Source organism: Atractosteus spatula, chromosome 4 (assembly GCF_055471065.1).
Source record: "Atractosteus spatula isolate fAtrSpa1 chromosome 4, fAtrSpa1.hap1, whole genome shotgun sequence".
In the NCBI taxonomy this organism is placed as follows: Eukaryota; Metazoa; Chordata; class Actinopteri; order Semionotiformes; family Lepisosteidae; genus Atractosteus; species Atractosteus spatula.
The window spans coordinates 3,100,515-3,118,327 of record NC_142709.1 but is presented as its reverse complement, the minus strand read 5'-3'; the positions used below and the strand labels follow the sequence as shown (position 1 = coordinate 3,118,327).

Sequence of the window (17,813 nt, the reverse complement as noted above, 5' to 3'; positions counted from 1 at the left end):
GACAGGAGGGTCTGCGGGGTCCAGCCCGTCTGGTAGTTAGCAGCCGCAGTGCTTGCAAACCCCCCAATTACGGGAATTAGTTTCTTACCCTGATATCCTTATTTAATCAAAAAACGGTCTTTTCTTAAATAAAGAGTTTATGTCTACCAGTGCAATAATGGTGTATGAAGTAGGAGAAAAGAAAAATTAAGAATCAGTGTGTGAAACAGTACATGAACCCCTAGTTTACTTAGCGTAATTAAGGGGACAGTTCGAATCAGGCAGTTAATAAGGGCTGAGACTGGGCAGCCCCGTCTGATATAATGGTCAGATGCTTTTTGAGTCTGGTCACTCAGCCAGTACATGCTAGTGGAAACACGTCAGGCCAAGAGGCCAGGGGACCTCCGAAAAAGGGTCATAAGAGTCTTAAGTCTGGAGAGCGCTACAAAACCATTTTGAAACATTTGGGACTGGTTGTTCTCCCGAGATCTCCCCGGAAAATCCTCCAAGAACCCCAGGGTAACATCGAAGGATATGCCGGCCTTTCCTGCTGTGGCTAAAGTCAACGTTCATGCCTCAACCCTCAGGGGAAGACTAACCAGGAACGGTCTTGCATGGCTGGTACAGCCAAGAAGGAACTCTCTAAACCTGGTTGATCCACACAACTACTGGAAGATGAATGATGATAACTCCTTACACTTATACAGCGCTATTCTGGACACTCCACTCAAAGCGCTTTACAGGTAATGGGGATCCCCTCCACCCCCACCAGTGTGCAGCCCCACCTGGATGATGCGCCAGTCCGCTCCCCACACACCAGCTCTCAGTGGGGAGGAGAGCAGAGTGATGAAGTCAGTTCAGCGATGGGGATTAGGAGGCCATCGGTGGCAAAGGCCTGGGTGAAATTTGGCCAGGACACCGGGGTAACACCCCTACTCTTTTCGAGAAACACCCTGGGATTTTTAATGACCACAGAGAGTCAGGACCTCGATTTTACGTCTCATCCGAAGGACTGTGCCTGTTTACAGTACAGTGTCCCCGTCACTATACTGGGCCATTAGGACCCACACAGACCACAGGGTGAGCGCCCCCTGCTGGCCCCACTAACACCTCTTCCAGCACCTGCTGAGCTGCCAGCTGCCAGCTGCAGGGTGATGATCTCTGGACAGATGAGTCAAATGTTCTGGCCATCATGAGAAACATTTTGTGCGGCAGAAACCGCAGGCTGCTTTCCAGCAGGAGAACCTTATCTCGGCTGTCAGGCACGGTGGTTTGACGTATCGCGCTTCAGGGTAGCCGAGCTGTCTCGGAAGCTGGACAGCTCGCCCTCATTGATGGAGCCGTCACAGACTGGGCGGCTTGAACTGGCTGTTGTATCGGTTAATCCTGGAGGGGAGCATCAGCTGAAGCCAAGCCGAAAGCAGGTCCTGCCGCAAGATCTTTCGCAAAGAGCTACAGGAGAACGCCTGAAGTGTACGTCATTTTGTATCGGCCATGTCGACCTAGACCCCAATGAAATGATATGGCAGGACCTAGAGTGAGCTGGTTTTGCAAGGAATCCCTGAAATATCACAGACTTCAAATAGGATGGATGGGACAAAAACCCTAAAACTCTGATGTGCGAGACTGATAGTCACAGGAGACCTCTTGTTGAAGTCGATCGCTGCTCGAGGAGTTGCCACAAGTTACTGGATCTAAGTGTTCACCTAGGTATCAGACATTTAGTGTTGGATCATTTTGCTAAACAATCACAGATGTCTGTGTTTTACATTTTATCTTGTCCATTTCATTTTTATGAAGACATTCACAAACATCTAATTACGTCTGAGGGATAAAATGCACAAGAAGAGAATGCAGACCTCCCTAGTGAAGGGGGGGGGGGGTATCAACTCAAACAGCAAAGCTGGATAACTTGTCCCACAGTCCCACGTGGGAGGCGGGACTAAGCTCTGCTTTCATGAATGACATGTATTTCAGACCAGTGAAAGGCCGAAGACGGACACAAAAAATGGGATTGGTACCAATACCAATCAGAAGAATTAACCAAGCTAACTGGCACCGGGCGAGAGAGCTGCTGGGTATGTTTCCAGAGGGTGCTGGAACTAAGCTAGGGGGAACCTGAAGGTGCTCTTTCCGGCAGGTCTGTGGCGGGCTGACCTGGAGCTGCTTCTTGACGCGCTCGTTCTTCTGCGCCTCGGTGAGGCGCTCCTCCTCGCTGCGGTGGTTGGCGACGCCGTCACTGGAGAGCTCTGCGCTGGCCTCGGCGCTGTTCTCGTCCTGCTCGTCGTGCTCGTTCTCCACCGGCGCCGCGGCGGGGGCTGGCGGGGGTGGGGGCGGCGACGGCGGCGGCGGGGCGCTCATCACGCTCTTCAGCTCCTCCTTGGTCTTCTCCAGGTCCTCCTGGGCCGATATCGCCTGTGCCAGAGAGGCGGAGGAGGGGGTCAGCGCAAGGCCCTGGGCCCCAGAGGCCGGACACAGCGGCGGACCCAAGCTAAAACTGCCGTCTGGGTCACGTCAGGTCACGTCAGGTCACGTCAGGTCACGTCAGGTCACGTCAGGTCACGTCAGGTCACGTCAGGTCAGCAGACACTTGGAAAAGGATTCTCCTCAAATCTGGAATTTCTCCTCTAGGCAAGCTGCAAGAGGACAAGCGAATGTCGGCCAGCAGCTTGCATTTTCCAGAGACAAGCAAAGGCTCGACAAGTGAAAACTGGCTGAAGGACTTCATACATAAACTACAAAGTATTTAAACTTTCAAAGTATATAAACCGGTATTCACAAATTGCCGTGTTCCCACTGTCATTTGGTACTTCCAGACAAGAATCGGGAAATGTTTCATAACTATCAAGTCAATAAAATATTCAGCTTCACTTGACATTTCCACAATTACCATGGGTGAATCACATTCAGCCCGTGTTGACAAATTTCAACACTGATTCTAACTTTTTGCAATATTTAAAATGTTTACTATAAGATTACAAATAACCTCAGCTCTGCTGAAAGATATTAAACCTAAATCTGCTCGGGGGCTCTGAGGGTCTCGTCGGGGGAAAAAGCAAAGGCAACACGCGACTGTCTTCACTGTAAATGTAAAAACAGAAAACAGCTGACGTGAGAGAGAGGTTTAGGGGGAAACAGCTTTTCACACGCTGAAAGCAATTTGAGGTTGGAACTGAAATGGCTCTGAAACAGCCCCCCCCCCCCCCCGCCTGCCACCCACCCACCCACTCAGCAACTGAAAACCAATCATCAAAACTCATTTTTTGCATAAACTGTAAGTTAGTTCCTTCAACAACCCTACCCCTACTGCTGTAAACCACTGACCGTGAGCCAGACAAGTACAGGTGTTGTGAGAATGAAAAACGTTACTTTGTGTTGCCATTCTGTGGCCTCCTCTTCCTTTTTCCTCTTGGCCTCCTCCAGCAGCGCGATTCGGGCAGTAAACTCGCCGAGTTCAGCCGCCTGCAACACCAACCACACAAAACCCCCTCAGGCAGCCGGCTGTGCTCTGGGCCCGTGTGCACGGCAGCAGGAGTATCACGTCCTCCGGAAACAATTTTTTTTCCCCCTTCATCCATCCTGTTTCTCACCGCTCGCTCCTGTACAGGGCACAGGGGAGCCGGAGCCTATCCCGGCAAGCAACGGGCGCAGGACAGGATACGCCCTAAACAGGACCCCAGTCCACTGCGGTGCACACGTGTACACACACACGTACACACACACACCAGGGCCATTGTTCCAGGAGCACATTATCCTGCCAGTATATCTTTGGACTGTGGGGGGGGGGGAAAACTGGAGCACCTGGAGGAAACTCATGCAAACACAGGGAGAGAGCACCCCAGGTCTGGCACTGAACCCAGGGCCCAGAGGTAACCACTGCGCCAGCATGCCGCCAATTAATTTTTCCTGCTTGAACATGTTGATTTAACAACCCATGGGACGAACAACCCATTTCGCACTCCTATACGCTTTAGAAGAACGACATCTTTGGGGGGCGGGGGGAGGGGGGAGACAGGTTTTCCTTGAAATCAACAAGTTCACACTTCCACCCAACGGAAAAACTTGGAGGATGCTCAGAAAAGGTTGGGATTTGTCCTTCGCGTCGACGAGGGGACGCAATCCCTTCCAGCGAAAGCGGGAACTTGAAAGGGCGAAGAGGCTGCCTGGCGGAACACCCCCTCACCCACCTGGCAGAACCCGAGGCTTCGGGAAAGAAACGGGGCCGAACGGACCTCCGGCGCTGGCTGAAGCCAGGCCCCGCCAGCTGCATTCGGGACACCGGTCATAACCGACTTGACGGTTTTGACTTGGAAAGCGGCCCAATATCTAGACACACACCTTCACTAAACATCAAAAGGCACACAGAGGCAGGGTCATAAATTATTTCAGGCTAGGGTGCCAAAACCATCAAACACCGACTTCACTGCAGGCAACGGGGCATCCTGTGACACGCTAGACGCGAAGGGAACAGGCTGCCAGGGTGCCGCTCTTACCAGCTGCTCCTGGTTCTTCATCTGGTCCGCGGCCTGCCTCGCCAGCGCCGCCTTGGCCTCCTCTGCCGCCTGGCGGTCCCGCTCCATGCGCTCTGCCTCCTCCTGGGCCCGCCTGCGCTCCTGGTCCAGCTCCAGGGCCCGCCGGGTCTGCTCCTCCAGCTCTGTCACACACACACACACACACGGCCGCGGGTCAGAGCTCGCGCGCCGGGCAGCACAGCGAGGCCGCTGGCCCGTCTGCTCGGCACCGGCTCGATCCCGGGACGGCCCTCCTCCACAACACATTCCCCTCGTCTGTCGAGCTCGTCCTGATGCACAAAGACAGCACGCCGCCTTGGAACGCCACTCATTACAGAAAACCTCACTTCGCCGAACCGCGAAAGAAAGCTCCTCTTAATGCACTGGACCGCTCGTCTCTGCCCTGAAGATTCTTGTGTGTAAAGTCTGGATTTCAGAGTCCGATTTTCTGCTCATGCTTTAACACAGAGGGTCCCAAATCAGAATGGATAGCCTAAAAACAATGCCTGCAGATAAGGGTACCTTCACTGACTGAAACACCCCAGGTGCCTGTAGATTTCCATTGCCGTTCACAGTACTGGCAATCTCAAAACGTTGTGTGTTTATTACTTCATATACATGATCATATCATGTAAATGACGCTAACAACGGGCAGTTTGAGACTAGACTGAAATGAACAGAAATATAAAAGCGAACACCTGTGTCTATGCTGAAGAAGTAGGCTGTCCCATATTGCAGTATTTGGATAAAACAAATCATGCATTTCAAAACTAACACCAGTGACATTCTTAACTTGGCACACACTTGCTTACAGGGGCTACAGTAAACAAGCCAGGCAGTAGCTCTAAAGGAGGTAGACATAAAAGAGTAGGATGTTTGTGTGGTTAACGGTTAATGGGCAACTCCCTGAACACCTCACATGAAGCAGTAAAAAAGAGGCCGGTGTACTCTTCAGCATTGTCATACTGTTGGGAGGCAGAAGCATCTCAAGGCTTCAGCCCCACCTGTCCCCTCAGGAGTTGGTGGCTAATTGATCTGAGTCTCCTGTAGCCCTCTCTTGAAAGGCGTCGGGAGATGAGCTTCCACAGCACGGTCAGTTGCCCTTCCAGGCTCCCACAACCCCCAGCGGAAAGACGTTCCTTCTGCTCTCAGCTTTATAAAAGCTTCCTTCTGGCTTCCGCTAGCTCCACTTCCCCCTGGCTCCTGCGTCGCTGTTAACTCACAGACCAAGCCGAGACCCCGTCTCCTTCCAAGGAACGGCTGGGAGAGAGCCTCAGATCAATAAGCGACCAACTACCCAACAGGCCAGATGGTCAGAATAATACAGGATTCCTGCAGAGAATCCCGTTCCTTGGCTCAGGTGATATTCTGTTGTTTGCCGTAACAGCAAAATGGCATAAACATGAGCCTTTTGAGAACTTGCAGACACAACTCGGAGCCGGCAAATGAAAAGTGCTCAGTCGCTCCTCACCCAGCAGGCCCGTGGCCGGCCAGGACCGTACTCCTCTAGGCACTCCCCCTAGAGCCGCAGCTCGGCTCGTGTTTTAAATCGCCCCTCCGAGCCCAACCAGGTGGCTCTTGAAGCGAGCTCTGGAACAACCCGCCCAGCTCCGTCTGCCTTCGCTGCCTGTTCTCCTACGAACACAGGGATCACGAACACAGCAGCGCGTCACTGTACACACCCCGGCACAGCTGCGGTCCGGGAGACCCCAGGGGTGTGGGGACACACGGGGAGTGGGTGGGAAGGGCAAGGAGTCACAACTGCGATCCAGATTTTAAAGGTCTTCTAGCTGACCCCATTCGTACCAAAAACTACACTTTCATTCCGCCTCAGTGTCCTCATTCACTTGTTGCTTTCCAGAATTCATTTTCAGTCCGTGTTAGTAACCAAGAGTTCAGTTTCTAAACAATCTGATTTAATAAAAATCTCTCGGTCCCGGCACAGCACAGCAGGGGAGTCTGTGAGCAATTCAACAAGTCTTTTTTGGGGGGAGGGGGTCAATTCTGGATGTCAATACTGACAGAAAGCAGCTGCAGACCTGCAGGCAACAATTTTTCCCGCATTTGAAAAAAGTTATCAGCATTTTCACGTATCCTCATGACTAATTATCTCATCTGAAAATAGCCAAGCAAACGGAGATAAAGGTCAATGGGCTAGGGTGATTAGACTGATGAAAACAGCTTTCAGTCTTTTGCATGTGGCTTTCTTTACTAAGATCCAATTTGCTCTTGTACTCATCAGCACTGTGAGGAGAAGCTGGCACATGCTGGTTTAGTCATATTCACAGCAGCTCTACAATATAAACAGCCCTGGGATTGTTCCCAGCCATCGGGGCGACACACCACTCATGACTTGTGTCACATGTTAAAAACCTTTACAAATTACGCTTCTGATTGGCATTTGATTTTCTTGCGATAAACGTGTCCAGAACATGAAGTGTTTAACAGTAATCGACGCCAAAAATCAACTAACAGACATGCACCCGTGATGAGGCAAGTAAACCGAAAGCTATTTGCATGCAGAAATCTCCTTGGAGACCTTTAACATTTATTGAAGCAGGTGTGAAAATGACCAAACCACCGCCAGTGCTTTCTCCACTTCTCATCAACTTAGCTGTGAGCCCGTGAAATCGAATGAAGTCATGAAAATATCGGTCGCAACATGAAAGTGGACACGAAGGAATTGGATTGTGTGAACAAGGCACTGACATTACTTTTCTAGAGCCTGTCTCTCACAGTATTGATTTGGTCTGTGGTACAGGGGCAGCCAAGAAACCTTTGAGGGTCCACTAGGGAAATATACTGAGAGATCCTTCTAGTGCCACTATAATCATGGTTACCTGGTGACAGGTGCAGCCCTGAGAGAAGCAAAAGGTTTTAGTTTAGTAACTAATAATTAAAGACAAAATAGTGACAAAACTAGTTCAAACGATTCACATCCTGAAGTTAGGTTTTCAGAATCCTATTCTAAAATTTCTGACCGGAAAAATCAATCTAGTGTCTGTTATGTATGCAGGGAATAATAAATAATGTGTGATTACCGGGGCACATTGAGCATGCTTTAAACTGATATTTACTTTCATAAAGAAATACTCCTGCATCACTTTAATTCTCAACCAATACCTGGAATTTGCAATGCAAATCCCTGCTTAAAAACTAAAAAAAATCTAATTGTTATTTGACTGTTACATCAAACAGAAATCCGATCTGCGATTTCTGTTACCTCCAAACCCTGCAGCGCCCCAGGAAAGATCAGCCACTGGCCGTGAATGCACTGCGCCAGGGTTCCCCCAGACACTCTGGCACAGCAGCTCATTCATGTCACAACACCAGGATGCTCTTGCAGAAGTGGTCTCACCCAAACAAGCCTTTCAAGGAAGCGCTTCGTTTTTACACAGGACGGAAACTGCGAGAGCTTCCCCTCGGGACAAAAAAAAAAAGCTAAAACCTGCATTCCTGGCAAGAAGAAATTGAGCTGCCTGACTAATCAAGAGCTCTCTGACTTGCCTTTAGTGTGCAAACATGTCAGGCTATTGACACAGCTTACTTGAATGGCAAAAGCCCTCATTAGCATGGCCTTATTTGCCATTAGACCATTTCCAGGCAAATCTTAGAATGCGAGGACAAGAGTCCAACTGAAATTAATTTTACAACAGGTGTTTTTAAAAACCAGATATATGTACAGGGGAAAAGGAGACACCTGCACAGACACATCCCTGCTGTCTCTCTGCCTGCTTGTTAGCTGTACCTCTCTCGCTTTCCAGTGCAGATTTTGAAGTGCGAAACACAGTTCATTTCTGTCCCACAGCAGCGCCGGAGAGTTGAACTAATTCCTGGGGCTGGCCGGAAGGCCTGAGAAGCACTACTGCCGATGTTCAATAGCAATGACAGAGCCATACATAGAAATGCTCCCCATACAGAGCTTCAGTGCCCGCAGTCTCAGGACACACACGGCTCAGTGCTGTTGGAAATCCTCTTAGGAGATACTTCACAATCTCCATGAGCCAGGACTGCAGTACGACTCAAGTGCAAGCAGTTCACATTAAAATTATTAAGAAGGCAAAAAGATTTCTCGCAACGTGAAGATGAATAGTACAGTACACACAGTTAAGAAATTAATACTTCTCTTAAAAAGCTATTGTTTATATGAACGTTTTAAGCTATAAAGGACGACTACAATCACAGACATTATGATTGTAATCAATGATGCTTGAAAAACAAAGCAAAAACATTTTTTTGAAACTTTGTATTTTAACCTCTTTAATGTTACTTCTGATTGGTGCTCCTAAAACAGAATATTTCGATCGAAGAAAAATGTATTTTTTCCTTCCAGCTGTATGCCAAGAGGAAATGAAACTGCAGGAAAACTGGTGTATAAGCTGCAAATTTCCCTTTCTTTGTTTTGAAACATTTAAAGTGAAACTATGTCCCAAGTGCAGGGAGTCTGGGGGTAATTTAAATGGAGCTCACTGAAAGATACAATTCCTCCCCTTGATACTGGAGACACGCGAGTACAGGATGATAGCCGACACATGTAACCAAACCACACATTCAGGTTACAGTGGTGAAGGTGACAGACAGCACTGGAATGTGGCTTAAGACAACCAGATCCCTTCCTGACTCTCTCGAGCCCTGCTGGGAGCACAGTCGGTCGTGCACACCCTGCCTTTCGCTTCTCAGTGAAAGGGCGCCGTTTATCCGCCTGGGAGGAGGGCAGCTGGCATCACGTGCCTGAGGCCCCACTGCACAGTAGACCAGGCAGAGGACTGAGAAGTCGCTTCACAAACGGAATTAAGGGCGACCTTTAGGTTGGCCAGGCTGTGTAAGATTTAATCTAGCCAGGACACCGGGGGTTAACACCCCTACTCGTACGAATGGATAACACTGGGGTACAGCGTCGGAAAGGAAAACAAACCCCCCCCTCCAGGCATAGTCTCGGTGTAAAGGGGGCTGGTCCGTCTTCCCAGCGTCCTGCTCTTGACAGTGAGAGAGCCGTGAAGACGAATCCGGGCCCCAGCTTCAGGGTCCGTGTCCACTGAGGGCTGGGGGACATGGGCCCCGCCGACCTGCTGGACACAGTGGAGGGGACAAGGCACCAGTGCAGCACTCACCTTTCTGCGCTTTCAGCGTCTGCTCCTCAATCTGCCGGAGACGCTCGATCAGCTCGTCCTTCTCTCGCTCTATCCTCTCCTTCTCCTTCTCTGCCAGCTCTCTTTTCCTCTTCTCGTTTTCTAGCTGCGCCCTGAAAGACAGCCATCGGCGAGGACAGAGCCATATTACCCTCCCTTACTCCGACCTCACTCATATCGCACCGCTGGCAACTGATTCCGCATCCACCCAGGGGAATTAACCTGCACGTCCATCTCCGTCTCTCCCTTGCAAGGCTCAAAGCTTGTACTCTACTGAAACTTCTTGGTGCCACACTGCCCCCTGCTGCTGAACGACAGACCTTCTTACACTTTGCCTTGCAAAGGCAGAATTCTCCGGTATTCAACACATTACGCCAATTGAAGTACAAAAAGATTAAAAGAACCGCAGATCTTAATCTATTATTAAAAAACCTCAACTGTTTGCCGGGTTCCAAGGTTTCCTTGACTTGTGATGAAACAACAGCTCCAGGTATCTTGCAGGGCAGAATAAAGGCCAGTGGGAGAGGACGGGCTCATGGGTGAGTAAGACCGCCCGCAGGAGAGCTGTGAAAATCTGCTACCTTTCTCTCACCCTCACACTTCAAGAAGACTCAACAACAATAACATTGCGTTTCTTCTTCCTGCCTTTCAGATTGGGATTAACCATTCATTGTTCATTTAGTTCAGGCAGGTGTCAACAATCATCTATTACTGCTTAACGCAATGGCAAATACTGTACAATTGCTGCTCCTCTTGCTTGCCTGCTCATCACTTTTGAAAACCAAACTGCGAGAGGGGAAGCCTGCACGTGCACCCTGCGGACACGGCACCCCTGGACCCCCACCGCGGGCCGAGAGAGGAGCAGCGTTTGCCCTGTCCTGTACCTCTCCAGCTGCTTCTGGTGCTTCTCCTCCCGGGCCTGCGCCTTCATCTGCTGCACCTCGATGGTGTCGGGCTTCCTCCTCCTCATGTACAGCTCGTGGTTGCCCATGCACAGGGCCAGGATGCGCTTATTTATTCTTAACCGCGGGGCATAGAAGACAAAGTCCTTCGGGGCACAGAGACAGCTGAAGATTAATCGCTCGTATTGACTGGACATCACCCAGCCCCGCCGCTGTGAAGGGGGTGTCCAACCACCCCACACGTGGCTGTGAAGAGCCGTGCCAGTCACCTCGATTTTCAGAAAGAGACGGCTGCAGAGATGTTTACAGGAGATCATCAACAGTCACTAGGGGGCGCAAGAACACAGATAAAATGTCTTGTCTACAGCGGCGATTTCTTAAGGTCACAACAAGTCACTTACTCTGCCACAGTAAAGGGCTTATTTATTCTTTGCAGAAGTCTTTTTACCCAATACTAACTTACTGATAAACCTAAACTAAACTGGCAATATTTGGAAAAAATATTGGCCAATGTTCAAGATGCGTTTTTTAAGACGTGCTCTGCCGAACAGGCTGCCCCTGACGCTGTGAACATTTTCCTGAGTTGATGGAATAAATCACTATAATGAGTCTCAGTCGTGCAGCCTTAAGTGGTCCACACAGAGTGTCATCTAAACGCCTCTAACGAAGAAAATGCATACAAACAAGTCTCAAAGGCACCTCCAGGACACAGGGCTCACATCGTATACATATCACTTGTGATCATACTGTATGGACGAGACAGAAGACGAACCAAACCACACCATGTCACAAGCACTGGAAACTGGAAATAATATCCATCAGCACTGGAGAAGCAAACCGGAGGTTGTGCAGGGACTTACTGGCGCCTTTTTATCGATGGGTTTGATCACAAACTTCTTGTCATTGAAAGAGATATTTCTGATTTCACTCCAGGGAAAGCCGATCTTTGGTGTCAACCTGAAAAAGAGCAACACAGTTTAACACAAAGGCAAAAGTGTGAAATGAATTTTCAAAAAAGTACAAAAATTTCAGGAAATACCAGCAGGGGGCAATATAAGAAAACATATAGGAGACGATGTCATAGTACATGGCAACCGTTTAGCCTGTAGTTTTAACAAAATATACAATTTGTTTTATTACACACAGAGTAAAAATAAACTTGTCCAAAGACAAGCTGAGACGACTTCTTTACAGAAGTTACAAACTGCTCTCTTTCCTTTTTGTAAGCTTCGATTAGCTTACAAAAAAAGACAAAACAGGAAAAACACTGACTTATCTTTTTTAATCATAGATGAACACTAAACCTAACTTCACTGCTGTGAAAGGCGAGAACAGTAGAAAAAGGAGATAACGCTAAATATTGTTTCCATGTCGCAGATAAAGACACGAAACTATAAGCCATCCTATCCTGTTATTATGCTTCAGCTATGGGACGCACTACACCTGCCAACAGGTGAAGTCCTTCTCTTGTGATCTCTTCCGAAGAGAAAGGAACACTGCCAAGCTTACTTGTCTTCGTGCTCGTAGATGTTCAGCCCCAGCGCATCGACCCCCAGCCACAGCTCTGTTCCCTTTTTGTTCTTGATTTCGAAGTAGTTTACGCCATACATCTCCAGATCCTGGGCGATCTTCAGGTACTCCATCATCGAATCCTCTCTGTTCAAACAAGAGCAAGCGTGTTCTTGGATTCACTGAAACTGTCCTGCATTCAGACCTTGACTGCGCCACTCACGGCGAACTCAAACCTTAAATAAATCTTAAATCACCGCCTCATCCTTTATTTATTCATATTCTTTCCCCCAAACAGAATCTGTGCTGTACAACACTGTAGCACTACTGATGTTGCCAGCAAGGACAGCTCAAGGCCAGCAAGCAGGCTGGCAGTCAGGCAGAGCAGCTGTTAATCATGGATCTGCAGGGACCCTGCAGAGCTGAACCTGCTCAGCCGGGTGTTCTCCTCTGACCCACACAGCCACAGAAGAAAGGTTCCTCTTATCCCACCTCCCGGATCAACACGAGACGTCCGGTCAGGATTTTGGAATAGGGCGCGAGTTCCTTCACATTAAAGGCACACCAGAAGACACGAGGACATTCTAGGACCACCTGGGAACAACGGTCCTTTATTATCAGACAAATAACGATGACAATAATAAATAATAATAAAGCTTATACAGCACCCTTGAACGTAACTTTTCAAAATGCTTTATACTGTAGTAAGAAACAAGTACACAATGAGAACAAGTGACAAAATTAGCACAATTAAAAACAAGGGTTTAGAAAGCAGAAGACGAAAGGGGCAGACAGAACGGATTAAGTGAAAGCCTTTCTGAAGGAGAAGGTTTTGACTCTGGATTTGCTAGCGCTCAGGGCAGGTGACTCTCTGATAATCCCTGGAGATAGAATTCCAGAGCTCTGGGGCGTTGGCATGAGAAGGCCCCGTCACCCAATTCAGATATCTATCATTCCTGTTTTTATCAGGTTTTAAGTCCAGATATGGATTTTGTTTTTCGGTCACACGATCATCTTTTCAGCCACTGGAAGAACTCTGAAAAGAAACAATATCCAGCCCTCATCTTTACCTTCCTTCACCTACAGTAACAAAAGCGAGGAAAAGCATGCATCCTCTGATCTACTGTCGGACGTACAGAGTACAGAGCTGCAAGGAATGCCTCGCAAGGACCTTCAAAGGTTCGACACAATGGGACCAACGCCCGCTACCGCCTTGTATGAAATCCTGACGCACATCTGTAGCTTGTTTGGAAATCTGACTGCTTTACAAGTTATATCTTTGTAAATAAAATATTACTGCATACTTGCACTTATTCAGCTTGAACAGAATGGTCTTTTTCTTAAATAACAATGGCCTTCTGGGATTTTACAGGCTTTCATGGACATGTAAGTCTTGTTAGACCACTTGAGCTCTGATCAAGACGAGCGCAGCCTACGCCAGCAGACTGCACCAACAGCCCTGTGGAAGCGAGATTTTGAAATGACCGCATCGTCAGCATTGGACGAATCCAGCAAGAGGGACTCATTCGGACCCTGAGAGGTCTGGGCACCGACAGAGGTAACAAAGGGTTACGGCAAGAACAGGGACTCTCTCGTGATGAAAAAATAGTTCTGCGAAAGTTCAATCTGAACTACATAAGAGGTGAAGAGACCTCGACACAGTGTAACCTTTTCACTTAAGACTCACCTTCCTAAAAAAAAAAAAAGTTAGGGAAATTTACACTTAAATGCATGAACAGCTGAACCAGCAGCGGTGAGGTACCTGAGCATTCCTCTGTGCTCTTCATGCCAGGTCTGTATCCTCTCTTCCCACTGCTCTTTGGTAAGCTTGTGCTGTTCCAGAACCCTGGAAAATTCATTAAAACACGGAGGCAGTAAATATCGAGCAGCTGCTTCAATTTCTGCCGAGACCTCACAAGAGAGTGCACACCTCAGCAAGCTGCAATATCATGACACAGCCTTACTGGATAGTGATACTCTTTTCGGGGGGGGGGGGGAAGGGCACTCACCCACTGAACCCTATCCCCAGCAGCTGGAACGCCCAAACACTGGCAGACAGGGAGCAAACATGACCAAAACCTCCATCTTCACACAGCAGAAAGAGATTCTTATCTGCGCACAGACCTGCTTTTTTCTCCCCGATCATTTCATATGGTCAGCGTTACTGCAGGCCTGCCAGCATGCAGGTGAAAGTCGAGATTCGCCAGCACAACAGCGAAGTGAACCTTTAAAGGACGATGAGACATGAGAGCTTCCTTTCGCAGCTCATCTTTTACATGCAAAGCCGATCATCAGCAAACGCCCGGATCAACGGTGTCTTCTGAAAAGCCGGCCCTGTTTTTGGAAATGTCCTAAACTTGCATAACGGGCTATAACGCAACAATGTGCTCATGAGAGACATTAAAAAAACAACCACGCAGCCACATTTTCCCAATCAGTGGTTTCTAAAGTACCACACTGCTACGCCCTCACAGGCCCTCCCTACAGTTGTGGGGCAGCGTCCGGGCTGACGTCGCCGAGGCCGGGCCCCGGGAGGCGTGCTAAACTGCGGCCCTCACCTCTGTGGGAGCAGGCGATCGTTGGCGAGGTACCCGGGCTTGTGCACCTCCTTGCTGAAGTCTCCGTACTTGGCCTGCACAGAGTAGGAGGCCAGCAGCACGGCGGTCTCCGGAGGGCAATAGTTCTCGTCGTTCAGGATGGCCTCCTTGACCTGCAGGAAGAAGAGCCTCTGCGTGATCTCCTGGATGAGCTCCTCCGACACGTCCTCCGGGAAGAACTTGGCCCGGAACTTGAACTGCAGGGGGTTCTCCTTCTTCACATCCTGCTGCGTCACCTGCGAGACAACAGGGCCATGCGCAGCCGACCAGAGAAATTAGTCACGGCATGAAGTGATAGCAGCCAGCAGCCATATCACCCTGCAACTCACAACTGGCAACCCACTGAAGCTAAGCAGGTGTGAGCCTGGTCAGTACCTGGATGGGAGACCTCCTGGGAAAAACTAAGGTTGCTGCTGGAAGAGGTGTTAGTGGGGCCAGCAGGGGGCGCTCACCCTGCGGCTCATGTGGGTCCTAATGCCCCATTGTAGTGACGGGGACACTATACTGTAAACAGGCGCCGTCCTTCGGATGAGACGTAAAAACGAGGTCCTGACTCTCTGTGGTCATTAAAAATCCCAGGGCGTTTCTCGAAAAGAGTAGGGGTGTTACCCCGGTGTCCTTTATCAATCATGGCCTCCTAACAATCCCCTTCTATGAATTGGCTTCATTACTCTGCTCTTCTCCCTACTGACAGCTGGTGTGTGGGGAGCGTTCTGGCGCACTATGGCTGCCGTCGCATCATCCAGGTGGGACTGCACATTGGTGGTGGTGGAGGGGAGTCCCCATTACCTGTAAAGCGCTTTGAGTGGAGTGTCCAGAAAAGCGCTATATAAGTGTAAGCAATTATTATTATTATTATGAAGTCAGCTCTCCTGAGGCACAGTGTTATATACTTATGTGCAATAATATACGCTGGCCATGTTACATCACTGCTGACAGTCACAGACGAGTGTCCAAAATAACGGAATTCCATAAACCTGCACTTGTTTCATCTGGCAAGCTTAAGAGCAGCCATATCTCCCTGCAGCTCCCCGCTGGCAGCCCACTGAAGCTCAGCAGGCGTGAGCCTGGCCAGTACCTGGATGGGAGACCTCCTGGGAAAGCTAAGGCTGCTGCTGGAAGAGGTGTACGTGGTGCCAGCAGGGGGTGCTCACCCTGCGGTCTGTGTGGGACCTAATGCCCCAGCCGAAATGTTGTGTTTTCTTTCTTCTTTTTTTCAGCATGGAATAAACCTATTACTTGTTCCTTTGCAGCCTACGCATGCTGACGCAGCTACCCACCTGACTTATTAATAACTGTATGCATGCATGTTGATTCAATGGCCCAGTGCTTCTGAAGTATAAAATACTTTAAAGAACAACTACCTAAGATGAAATACACTGAATAACAAAAAGGATCCCTTTAACTATTGAAAGACACAGACATTCATCCCAAATTGTAATTCACATTAATTAAAGATTGATGATATGCATTCATACTTCAAACCCTTACTTAATATGGGAGACCTGAGCCTTCTCAACGATGGTGGATCTGAGGTGTAGTATCATGTCCCCATCAAGAAAGAGGTTTAGCCCTGATCGGCTGGAAAACTCACCTTTTTATTCAGTTTCAGCCATGTGCTGTAACCCTTGCTGTCTGTATACTGCAGCCCGAAGAACCAAACTTCACGGAGGCCCACAGTCTTCACTACCTGTTAACACAACAGCACATCTCTAAAGATCTAACCTGGACTGTGAACACTGACTCTATCATGAAGAAGGCTCAGCAGCGCCTTTATTTCTTGAGGTGCCTCAAGCGATGGGGAATGCCAATACATGTGTTGGTGAACTTCTACCGCTGCACCATCGAGAGCGTCCTCACCAACGGGATCACCGTGTGGTATGGCAACACCTCCTCGCGAGAAAGAAAGGCACTGCAGAGAATGGTCAATATGGCCCAGAAGATCATCGGCTGCGGTCTCACCGAGATTAAACAGCTCTATGAGGACCGCTGCCGTGGTAGAATTCTGGCCATCACAGAGGACAGTCACCACCCCGGGCATGAGCTCTTCACCACACTGCCCTCAGGCAAGAGATATAAGAGCATAAGGACACTTACCACTAGATTCTTCAATAGCTTCTATCCACAAGCAGTGAGATTGGCGAACACATTTAGCCATCCCCCTCGGACCTCACCTACACCATCACCATCTACCTCTTTATGATTTCTTATCTATTGCACATCTCCAGTCATTGTTTACACGTCTGTATTGTTTACATTCAAACTGTCCACATGTTTACTTGCACATTGTCTATTGTTTGTTTGTACATTGTCTTGATGCACTGTTTGCACTTTGTCTTGTTTTTTACACTTGTTTTACAATCGAGAGACTTTCTTTCTGTCAGTAAGAATTCCATTGTACCAGTACCGGTTACATGTGGCAGTAAAGTTCAAGTTCAAGTTCACAGTGCAAGTTCGTTGTTTTTTTTTTTTTTGCTTCTCGGAGCAAAAGATTGCTGGAACCTGCCCTGTGCTTATTTCTTTAACATCTCAATGCGGGCTGGGGCGTTAATGGCACTTGAGACATTTTATTTTATTTGTTTGAGCCTTGACTGTCTGGATTCCCCCAAGCACGTCGCTAACAGCACATCACAAGCAGATGAGTAAGTCAGTGGGCCAGAGAAAGAGAAAAACCTCCCTTTTCATCAGTCCCAGTACTCCTCCACGACACCCACCTCATATTTCACTCCTGTGGGGCTGCAGGTCAGCCTTGTGTCACCCCATTGATTAGCTGTCACGCTGTATCTCACAATGAGGAAGCACTACGGCAGGCACTGCATGCTAGTGACTTTCCCTTTATTGTCCAAGCAAACCCGGCATCGAGCCTGGGCTCCTAACACACGGAAATCGGCTTCGTTCCGCTAAACCGCTTGATGTGTCCGTCAGCGTTTAAGGTCGGGTAACTGCTGTTCCTCCCGCAGGTGCCTGTGGAAGAGGGATGTGCTGCCAAATAGCCACACACAGGAAAACAAACGCGCTAATTCAGCAACATGCAAAAGGCAATGGTCCGTTTCCAGCTTATCGCGCCAAATCATTTAGACTGGCTCATAGGAGCATAAGAATTTGCATGCTGGCAAAAAGACAGAGGCCATTCAGCTCAGCTCGCTCATTTGCTTATTAGGTAAGTTATTCGGAAGCCTCATCCAC

General features: G+C 48.8%; 1 protein-coding gene across 1 annotated transcript in view; it reads right to left on the bottom strand.

The window, feature by feature from the left end:
• The window catches only part of LOC148835634 (radixin), a 50,913-nt gene that overhangs the window by 5,463 nt on the left and 27,637 nt on the right, over positions 1-17,813 (bottom strand). Inside the window, exons 4-13 of the mRNA XM_088913080.1 lie at positions 16,222-16,317; positions 14,589-14,863; positions 13,793-13,876; positions 12,031-12,177; positions 11,382-11,478; positions 10,504-10,667; positions 9,602-9,732; positions 4,473-4,633; positions 3,349-3,441; positions 2,137-2,394 (exon numbers count right to left, since the gene is read on the bottom strand). Of these exons, the coding sequence (XP_088769206.1) occupies positions 2,137-2,394; positions 3,349-3,441; positions 4,473-4,633; positions 9,602-9,732; positions 10,504-10,667; positions 11,382-11,478; positions 12,031-12,177; positions 13,793-13,876; positions 14,589-14,863; positions 16,222-16,317 (1,506 nt within the window). The remainder of the gene's footprint in view (positions 1-2,136; positions 2,395-3,348; positions 3,442-4,472; positions 4,634-9,601; positions 9,733-10,503; positions 10,668-11,381; positions 11,479-12,030; positions 12,178-13,792; positions 13,877-14,588; positions 14,864-16,221; positions 16,318-17,813) is intronic.